Below are 11,345 nucleotides of genomic sequence, written 5' to 3' on the forward strand. Positions count from 1 at the left end.
GTGTTTTTTTACATGAACATTATTCAAAATCAAATCTCAATATTAAAAATATTAATATTATAAATATAAGGGTAGTTCTGGAATTTAAGGCAATGTTCTTGAAGATTTTATTTTAATTTTTATTTTAATTTTTATTTTTTTATTTTTTGGATTGCAATGTTAGATATTTGAAATCAATAGTTGACCGATGCTTTACGCGGTTGAAAACAGTAACACACGGTTCTAGATATACTATTTCTCCATGCAAAATTATTTTAATAAAATAAAATTAAATATTTATTTATGGTAATCAATTTTTCGAACGATTCTTTTGAAATGACCAGCTGTCAGTCAACGTCTGCCAGTCAATCCTTTTAAACAAATGCGATCTCGAGCATAATTATATTGAAATAATATTTTTAAATTAAATTTTTATAAACAAATTGTATTACGAAGAGGGTATTTTGGAAAAATGACGAGTGGAAAACAGAAACTTTTACTTAATATTCATCTAAATAGTCAGAGAAAAAAGATACTTATTTTTGGAAAATTGATTATTAGGTGATTGTCTTGAATATGTTTTATAAACTACATATAAACTATTAAAAGAGGGATATTATTTGAATATATTTTGTTGTTAAAAAAATATTATAATGGATTCTCTCTTGATATAAAATATGCGGATATATAATAAAATACATATACGTTTTGTTAAACTTTATGTTGGAATATACTCTTTCAGAAATTATAGTCCCCAATTTTTTGATTTTTTTTTTTAAATATAGATATTATTATATTTGATTATATGCATAATGTTTAGACTTTAAGCTTATATAAATATATCTTTTCATTGTTTATGTACACTTTAAAATATTTATGATGTAAAATATATTATATTATTATTATATATAATATTACGCTTTTTCGGTCTGACCATTTGAATCTTTATAAGGTAAACTGATTCGATCATTGGATCAGTTCTGAAAAATATTGGGTAAAACAATTGAAACGTAGGTGCTTGAACTGTTATACGATTTAAATTATTAAAATTGTATCGTTATCACAAACTATAGCTTTTGGAAAAACGATACACCTGGTGTTATACTTTCTATTCAATATAATTCAATATTTATGTAAAATAAGTATCTTCAAAGTTTATGAAAATGCATATGGAACCTTTTTAACGAGCGGCTACTACTTGAGTTTGAAAGTTTTTTGTGCACATATAATAATTAGTAATTTTTATATCTAAAATGTGAAAGAAATCGGTGCTTTCAATAGAATATTGTTTTAAGATTAAATCTAAGAGTGGACATTTTGTCATATATAAAAGATATACTGAAAAAAGTATGAACGATTATCTAAGGGTGACACCGAACTTACCCTAAAATATGTAATAATGATTTATATTAAACACTGGGAATGAATTTTTGAATTAACTTTTTATAAAATAAAAAAAAATAAAAATTTTAAAGCATGAAAAGTCAAGATTTTGAGAGCCCATATACTTTCTTTAAATATTTCCTTTGTCTTGGATTGAGTTGACCGGTTCAACGCAACCATAGATGAGGACAGGAGGGCGATTTGTGCAACTTACTGGCTACTCAATGTTTGATTTGGTCAAAAGATTAAGTATATTTATCGTGAGATGGTCTCACGAATTACTATTTGTGAGACGGTTTCACGCTACCGATATTCACAATAAAAAATAATATTTTTTCACGAGTGACTCAAATAAGATATCCGTCTCACAAAATACGACCCTTGATACCGTCTCATACAAATTTTTGCCCAAAAGATTTAAGTAAGGGTTGGTCAATGGTTAAGATTATGATTCTTTTTATTGATATTTTTTTTGTTACATAAGATTTTGTCAATATGGTTTACCTGACTAATGTGATTTCCAAACTATCGTGGTAGTCCCAGATTTGACCACGGGTTCGACATCATAATTTTTTTCGAATGGATAATTTTGTAAAACTTATGATAACATTACGACAAACTCGTGTTCTTGAATCATTATTGAACTTGGCCTATTATTTAATTTACCAAATAAAAATTACCATTCTCACCGTGTCCACAAAAATCACGGTTTTGTAAAAGATCTGTTTCTAAGGTTATTAGCCCAATAATCGTATAAACCCCCTATTTTCAATATGGCCCTTTAGACAAATTTTCAAGCATTTTCAAGTTAATAATAATAATAAAAAAATATGGACTTGATGATGGTGGTAACAGTACTATTCAAATATTTTAAATCGTACAATAGTCGAAGCCTAAATGTTTCAATTTCTCTAACCAATATAGACAATTATTGCACCCAACAAACATCATATAAATATGGACTTGATGATGTGGCAATTACTCTAATCAACATTTGTGTGACAAAGATTTGGCGATTTGGCCAGTGATTGGATGCCACGAGGACGATTGGGATGACAACATTTATGAGTTGGTGGATCACGATGTGAAAGGTCATGGGTCGTATTTTGTGAGACGGATTTTTTATTTGGGTCATCCAAGAAAATTATTATTTTTTATGCTGAGAGGCATTACTTTTTATTGTGAATATCGATATGGTTGACCCGTCTCACAGATAAAGATTCGTGAGACCGTTTCACAAGAAATCTACTCATTTTACAAAGACAAATGAAGGTTTCAAATTCATCTGTCAAATTTTTACATATTTAGGTCATCTTTTCTAGACATTCGAAACTCCAAAATAATTTGTGCTTTTCATTATAAAATCAACTGATTTTTAAAAATTTGTCGCCTCTTAGCTACTCTTGCATGAAAATTTAATTTAATTTTTAGCTAAATTCGAGTTCATGGACTTAAATTAGATCAAACCTTAGCTACTTCTATTCTATAATCGAAAAAATTCGAACTCTAATTCGATAAAAAATTTCAAATTATTTGACCTTCGAATCGAACACGAAATCGAATACATCTAATTCAAGTAAAAAAAGAAAAATTCATATTCGGATGGATTCGCATATATCTACATATAAATTTAGATAATAAAATAAAAAAAATCAGAAACAAATTAAATAATTAACTGGCTGTGGGCTTTGTCACTCAGCCTGCTATACTTTGTTGGGCTGGACAATTGACTTATCATCAAAATAACATGAGGCCGCTGAAATTAATGCACAAGTAATACCCAAACGGGCCAAATCCATAACACTATGTTTGGATGAATAATTCCACTCTCTTAAAAAATGGCCTATAAAATCCCATTTTTCTGAATAATACCAAACACACTTGTAAAATGAGGTTTTGATTGGATAATTAGTTAATAAACATGCTGTCATTTAATTCGACAGAGTGAGCAGTAGCATCAATGCCAGAGCATATAAGATTTTAAACTCTATAATCTTTTACTTTTTTAAATTGAACCACCCGAGCTAATATCAAATTAATCGAAACCGGATCGATTCGAACATGATGGAACCGGATCGATTCGAACATGTTACGACTCAAAAAGAATACTTAAAAGTGAATAATTACCCTAGATTTTTTTTGGAAAAAATTGTGATTTCAATAATTTTTTTAAAATCGTTTAGTCATATGTTGAGGTAGATGATGGTGAAAGGGTTGGTGGATTATTTAGTGGTCTTTGTTCTTACTTGAAGGCTTGCGTTTTGTTGCAATGGCGACAATAATTTGTGTAAAATGTTGAAAATTATCTAAATATTTGTGCAGATATCACACAATAAGTCAGCAGTTGATGCTTACTATAGATCTATTTGTTTCTATGTGTAAATCATATTTACATCATTATTTAATTTAAATATATTGATTTATCATCATTATATTATATATTTTTCATCGTCTCGACTCGAGTCAAGAACGTTTAGAGCCACCACTTTGGACCAAAATTAATAGACCAGCAAATGAGTCAATGTTCTTCCCATAGCTCCTTGAGTATGTGTGTGTATATATATATTATGAGAACATTTTTCTTAAATATCTTATCAAATTAAATAAGAGTATAATGGAAAATATCTTATGATATTTAATTTTCCAATAAATTTATATATTTAACTTATATGAAAACACATATAGATCTCCGTATGTATTGAACGGCGAAAGTATCATAATATTATTACACCACAAAAACTCATATGGATCATGTTTGTGAAAGTGATCTCTAAGTCAACCTGGCCAATAAAAGAATATTACGTTTTATGTTCAAAGTATTATTGTTCAGTGTAAAAATATCATTTTTTTTAAGTCAGTTCTATTATGAAAAATATTGTGTGATATATTTTAATTTAAAATAAAAGTATTCGACTTATAAAAAATAATATTTTTTATGTCAAAATTTTTTCTCAATAAAGATACGAACAAAATCGACATGTCATATATATATATAGATATGCAAAACAGGTACACATCATACTTACTTTTGTTACACAAACTTCATCACAGTTTCCTGGATATCACCATGACAACCCATTTAACAACCTTTAAAGTAATGCTTTAATTTCATGATTTGAGACTTCAAGATTTATAATATCCACATGCTCACTTTTTCCTCCACGCTCAGCTGTTTTCATTTGACTAAGATGAAAATGGTCGTTCCAGTTTTTCAACATTAAATAGTTATTTCACATTACTTTTATGGATGTAAATGAATCAAACCGTTTGCGAATTATTCGAACCTCGGTTCGATAAAAAGCTTGTTTGAGATCGTTTGTTAATCATATCAAGCCAAGCTTAAGCTCGATTTTGAGCTCGAAAATTTAATCAGACCAAGCTCAAGGCTAAAGATATTCGGCTTGTGAGCTTGCAAACATGTTTGATAATAGACTCGCGAGCTCGAACTCGAGCTCGGCTCGTTTAGGTGGCTCGTAAGCTTGAGCTTGACTCATTTGTTGAGTTGACAAATAAAAATATTAATACTAATGTTATTATGAACTTTGCAGGATACTTGACTAGTTGTTATTGGAGATGATTATGTAATTCCTGATTTTAATGGATTCTTTGACATCCTCCATATTTTCTCACCAGACTTAGTTGAAGTGTTAAAGGGGTGAAATTATTTCATTGTTATTTATATGGTGATATCAGTGTATGATGAATATTCTAGATGTATTATTTTGGAATGTTCAATAATATATTGATTTATGTTTTTTTAGCTCTTAATTTGTGTCGTTTTGGTTATTTATGAATGAATTTACATTTTTATGTCTGATTTAAAATTAGTTTATAGAAATATTTAATTTTTAACAAGCCCGAATCAAGCTCAAACTCGAGCTCAATTATATGCTTTACGAGCTCGAAAACGAGCCGAGTTCAAGCCAGGCTTGTTAAACATGCTAAACGAGCTATTAATGAATCAAGCTCGAGCGTGGCTTGATTATCATGCTAAACGAGCTTTTAACGAGCCGAGCTCGAGCTTTTCCCGAGTTTGGTAATTTCAAGATAAACCAAGCTCGAGCCTGATAATAAAAGCTCGAATCGAGCTCGAGCTCGAGCCTCAAACAATCTTAAACGAGCCAAGCTCAAGCCTGATACTGTTTGGTTTGGTTTGAATCGTTTACGTCCCTAATTACTGTTTCCTTTATTTAAATGAATTATATAATGCATGTCTTATCAATTATATATAATAAACAATAAAATTAAAATATATTATCACTTCCTTTTGAACTTTAAGAGTCATTCAACACACCAAATAATAAGGTGTTTCGCACTTAAGAAAGCCAAAAGCGGTGACAAAACCACACAGCGCCACTTGTGTTTTTTGTTTCAATATATTCACATTCCCAACTCTTCCCCAGTTAAATTTCCATTACTTGACATCTTTTTCGACTCAGATATCTCCTATATATACTTGTCCTATTGGTTCAAATTTGTAAACCAAGCATGGAGTTCTTTTATGTCTCTCTTCTTTGCATATTTGTTTCTTTTGTATTTCTCTCCCTTAACCTACTCTTTTACAAGACAAAACCTGGCTCCGGGACCCTGCCTCCGGGCAAAACCGGTTGGCCAGTTATAGGTGAAAGCCTCGAATTCCTCTCCACAGGATGGAAGGGACACCCTGAAAAGTTCATCTTCGACAGAATCTCTAAGTACTCATCAAATGTCTTTAGGACTCACCTTCTAGGCGAACCGGCTGCCGTTTTCTGCGGTTCGAGTGGCAACAAGTTCTTGTTTTCTAATGAGAATAAGCTTGTTCAAGCATGGTGGCCTAGTTCGGTGGACAAAGTTTTCCCATCTTCTAACCAAACCTCTTCCAAAGAAGAGGCTATCAAGATGAGAAAAATGCTCCCAAATTTCTTTAAACCCGAAGCGTTGCAACGGTACGTGGGGATAATGGATCATATAGCGAGAAGACACTTTGCGGACGGGTGGGAAAACAAGGAAGAAATAGTGGTGTTCCCCCTCGCAAAGAACTACACTTTCTGGCTCGCGTGTAGACTTTTTGTGAGCATTGAGGATCCAAATCATGTGGCTAAATTTGCTGATCCTTTCAATCTTTTGGCTTCTGGTTTGATCTCAATCCCTATAGACTTACCCGGAACACCATTTAACAAGGCGATCAAGGCATCAAATTTCATCAGGAAAGAGCTTATTTCCATCATCAAACAGCGCAAAATTGATCTAGCAGAGGGAAAAGCCACGGCTACGCAAGACATACTGTCGCACATGCTGCTTACAAGCGATGAAAACGGGAAATTCATGAATGAATTGGACATCGCTGATAAGATCTTGGGTCTGCTTATTGGTGGGCACGATACTGCTAGCTCTGCATGCACTTTCATCGTCAAATATCTTGCGGAGTTGCCTGAAATCTACGACGGAGTTTATAAAGGTAAAATAATCTATTTCTGAAGTGTTTTTTTTTACATATTCTTTTATATATTCACGTTTCTTGATTTCTTATTTAATTTATCGTAAACTACAAAATCCAGAACAAATGGAGATTGCTAAATCAAAAGCTCCAGGCGAGTTGTTGACTTGGGATGATATTCAGAAGATGAAATATTCATGGAATGTTGCCTGTGAAGTTTTGAGGCTGGCACCACCTCTCCAAGGAGCTTTTAGAGAAGCCATTACCGATTTTGTTTTCAACGGGTTTTCGATTCCAAAGGGTTGGAAGGTAAAAAAATTAATAATTTTATTTTCAAATATCGTTAATCAAACAACAAAAATATTACGCAACCCCGTTAGGATAACAAATTTTATTTACAATATATTTTATTCGTTTAAAGTAGTTAATTCATATAATTAATTTGACTGCAGCTATATTGGAGTGCAAACTCAACACACAAAAACCCAGAATTCTTCCTGGAGCCCCAGAAGTTCGACCCGTCTCGGTTCGAAGGATCGGGACCCGCCCCGTACACATTCGTGCCATTCGGCGGAGGCCCGAGAATGTGCCCCGGAAAAGAGTATGCCCGTTTAGAGATACTTGTATTCATGCATCATCTTGTGAAGAGATTCAAATGGGAGAAACTTATAGCAGACGAGAAAACAGTTGTCGATCCAATGCCAATTCCTGCTAAGGGTCTTCCAGTTCGACTGTTCCCTCATAAAGCTTGATGATATATATATATATGTGTGTGTGTGTGTGTGTGTATATATATATATACTTTATATGTAAATAGGAGATTTGTTCTTGAAATTTTATTTGAAAAAACATATATATACTCATTAATTGTTAAGCTAGCAGGCTTGAGCATTTTGTATGGTGTTTCAGTATTTTTATTCCAATGAAGGGAAAAAATGTAATAATCATTTTACTCAAAATTTTGGACTTTTTTTTTACGTTTTCGTACTAGTTTTGCATGATTTTTTTAAAGTTAGTTTTTACGAGATTTAATTTTGTATTCTTTCGAGGAAATACATGTTTGTGAGACGGTGGACTTAGCTTATACCTCCAATAAAAAATAATTTTGACGCAAAAAGTAATAATTTTTTTATATATATGTTGGATCGGATTAGAGACACGTCTCACAAAATTAACTTGTGAAACGGTCGACTTGGTCATACCTCCGGTGAAAACTAATAATTTTGACATAAAAAATAATAATTTTTTTATAGCTTGGATCTAATTGGAGATACATCTCACAAAATTAACATGCGAAACGGTATTCTAGATGTGTTTGTGCAATTAAAATAAGTTGTAAGCATATATGTACGTGGATAAGGTGTATGTCGCGTGCAAATTGAAGCTAGGAGAATTTACCCATGGATCAGTGTATTGCTAGACATTGTTTGGTGAATGTGAAGGGAGAAATAGCAAGTGACAATGAATATGAGAAAGTTAAAGAAAATAAATAAAATTTAGATTTATTTTAATTATTTTTAATAAATATTATTATTTATTTGACCGGATTTTGAATAAAGATTATTAAACTATCAAAAGATGTGTCGGTTTAACTGTTATCCTATTAATTTTTTTAAACGACTTTACGAGAATCTAGTAGCATATTTTTAAATATAAAAAAAGTTTAAATAAATAAAAAATAAAACATATATTATAAATTTTTAAATGTCTTAATATCTAAAATTAGTGTGACGCTGCCAGAATTTTCAAACAAAGGAGGCGAGCGCCCACAGAAAAGAGTATGATTTGTCTAAGATTAATGTGAAAGACATGTGGAAGCAAAAATCCCTCTTGTCCATCGTAATATAAATAAAAGAAATTATCCAAGAATCATTAACATATAATATAAGACAAAAACTTGTGTGAGATTGTCTCACAGATCGTATTTTGTGATACAGATCTCTTATTTGGGTCATCCATAAAAAAATATTAATTTTTATGCTAAGAGTTTTACTTTTTATTGTGAATATCGGTAGGGTTGACTCGTCTTACAGCTGATAAAGAGTCATGAGATCGTCTCACAAGAGACCTACTCATAATATAAATGGAATTCAAGTAATCTAAAATAATTACTTTTCCAATACAAGTTATCGTTGTACGTTTGAATTAGTGATTGATAAAAATATATATTTATTTTGCATAAATATATATTTAATATTAAAAAATATATACTCTAAATGCATGTAATGTGTGATCCGTATATTAGTTATCTTACTATATTATTACAGTAGATATATTTTAATTAACTAATTTTCAATTAATTGGTGAAATTTGGGATAAAATTACGATTATATTCTTAATTTAAAGCAAAACCAAAATTAATAGGAAAAGTAGTCATTTAATATGACCTCATTTTTTAGCCATTAGATTTTTTTTTTTATTTACCTAATTGTTGATTTTTTGACTACTAAATACTCACAGAGTTGACTAAAATCGGAAGCTTTTTCATATAAAAAAAATACTCACAGATTTGAAATTGTCAAATTTTATGATTGGTTATAAATATTAATAATATTTTCAATATTTAATTGATTTATTTGTCACCACAACATTCATATAAATATATATATAATATCATTGCATAAACGATCAATTTTATGTTGGTACAATGATTGTTAATGATAGATAGAACAATCGAAATATGATTTTTTTTTCTAATGTACAATTTAAAAATATTTGAATTACACAATTACCGCAAACTATAGATTTCAATAAAGTGACAAACACACCATCCAGCACAATCCAACTATATCACGATATTCTAAGCGATCGGCACATAATGCGAACTTAAGCATTTCAATTGACCTCTTCCCCCAAGTGTAGACAAACCATTGAATATTTTCTTAATTTGATATAATAAATAATGTTTTTATTCTTTATTGCCGGCTACTGGAAAAATACAGCATTGCTTATTTCTATTTTATTAATTAAGTGAATATACTTTACTAACTAATTTTTTGTCATGTATATATATGTCTTTGTTATATATATATATATATATATATATTATATATATAGTTGGAATTTTGATGTTTAATGAATTAAAATTAAGCAAATAAATCAATGTGTTTGATTGGAAAAATTCGAAACGAAAAACGAAGCTTAATAAACGAATATTAAGTTCGATGGTTCTGAATTAAACTCGAAACGATTTCATCAAATGTTGAAAGAAATTCAAACGAGTAGTCGAAACATGTAAGGGACGAAAACGAAAAAAAAATTCGGTCGTAAACAGTAGCAGGCGCGCACTTGAGCGTGGAGCTGCGCGCACTTGAGCGTGGAGCTGCGCGCACAGGGGCGGCTGCACGCGCCCCTTCGTGCTGTTTCGTGTCCCTTCGGATTTTTCTGGTATTTTTTCATTTCCTTGGCATTGTTTGATGATTGTGGTCAGTTACAATGGCTAAGGGACACCACTATGAATGAAAGATAATGTCTTTTCACATGAAAAACATTAAATGTTTGATTTATTGAAAATAAAAAACATATACACAACATAACATATCATTTTGCATATTGTTCTTCTTCCTTCTTCAACAAGAGAGAGTTCCTTCATTTTCTTGTGATAGAACTTGAATATTTGAGTGCTCATTATTCAAGAGTTGTAGTTGTATCTTGGGAGAAGATTGCCACAAACCTCTAGCACATTGTGAGGATCAAATTCTTCTTAAGGAGAAGTGTTCAACACTTGTCTCTACAAAGCCATTTCTTTGTTTTCTTCTTGCTTCTCCTCTCAAATTTAAATACCCCAAACAACAATATATATATATATATATATATATATATATATTAATGAAATAGAAATACGTAATGCTATATTTTTCCACTAGCCGGCAATAAAGAATATTTAAAATAGAGGGAAATTAAAGCCAATGGATCCGCTTTGTGTGTTTTTAAAAGTCTTCCCCTATGTATTGATTGAAATACAAAAAAGACTGGCTATTTTTCCTGGAAAAAAACACATTCTTGGGCCTTTTAAAACATTTCCAACTTCTCTTTTAGCTTGATTGATTTTCTTCAAAAGTAGATGCGTTAGGAAAAGAATTCAAACGCGGTTGTATGATATATAGATTGTGAGAATTATGCTTCACACGAGAATAGATCTTATGATGCTGGAGTGTACCGACCCATGTCAAACCTTACGCACTCGCCTATGTAGTGAAGGCATTTTCATGTCTTTATTGGTTTTGCCTGTGGTGGATTCAATTTTCATGTCCTAAAAAGTATAGCTAATGGGAATGTGAAACACAAGTTCAAGAAATTGGCAACTCTTGATCGTCCACCAAATTAATTAAGACTTTGACAATGTTATTAATATTTCATTAAATTTGAGCTAACTTGAATTGACTTCCGGAGCTAACTTCCATTTTATCAAGATTTTGTAGTTTACAATTTTTTTTTTTTTGAATTTATTAATTAGTTCAAGCTTATACTTTTTTGAATTTTAGGGAAACCTAAGCTAATAAATATGTCTGATTAGGTGTTTTATACATATTGTGTAAGCCTATTATTGTCTGATTTTTTTTACTCA

At 30.9% G+C, this 11,345-nt stretch overlaps 1 protein-coding gene across 1 annotated transcript; it reads left to right on the plus strand.

The window, feature by feature from the left end:
- Positions 1-5,811: 5,811 nt before the first annotated feature.
- On the plus strand, positions 5,812-7,754 carry LOC142528081 (beta-amyrin 28-monooxygenase-like). Its single transcript, XM_075633140.1, has 3 exons — positions 5,812-6,799; positions 6,900-7,087; positions 7,231-7,754. The coding sequence occupies exons 1-3, from the start codon at positions 5,851-5,853 to the stop codon at positions 7,528-7,530; spliced, it is 1,437 nt and encodes a 478-aa protein (XP_075489255.1). The 5' UTR covers positions 5,812-5,850; the 3' UTR covers positions 7,531-7,754.
- The last annotated feature ends 3,591 nt before the right edge of the window (positions 7,755-11,345 follow it).

This window comes from Primulina tabacum, chromosome 2 (assembly GCF_025594145.1).
Source record: "Primulina tabacum isolate GXHZ01 chromosome 2, ASM2559414v2, whole genome shotgun sequence".
Lineage (NCBI taxonomy): Eukaryota > Viridiplantae > Streptophyta > Magnoliopsida > Lamiales > Gesneriaceae > Primulina > Primulina tabacum.

Excerpts from the sequence above, each read along its gene's own strand:
- LOC142528081 (XM_075633140.1), top strand. The coding sequence starts at position 5,851 with ATGGAGTTCTTTTATGTCTCTCTTCTTTGCATATTTGTTTCTTTTGTA. Across the intron at positions 6,800-6,899 it reads CTACGACGGAGTTTATAAAG|AACAAATGGAGATTGCTAAA; the intron begins GTAAAATAATCT and ends TACAAAATCCAG. Across the intron at positions 7,088-7,230 it reads CGATTCCAAAGGGTTGGAAG|CTATATTGGAGTGCAAACTC; the intron begins GTAAAAAAATTA and ends ATTTGACTGCAG.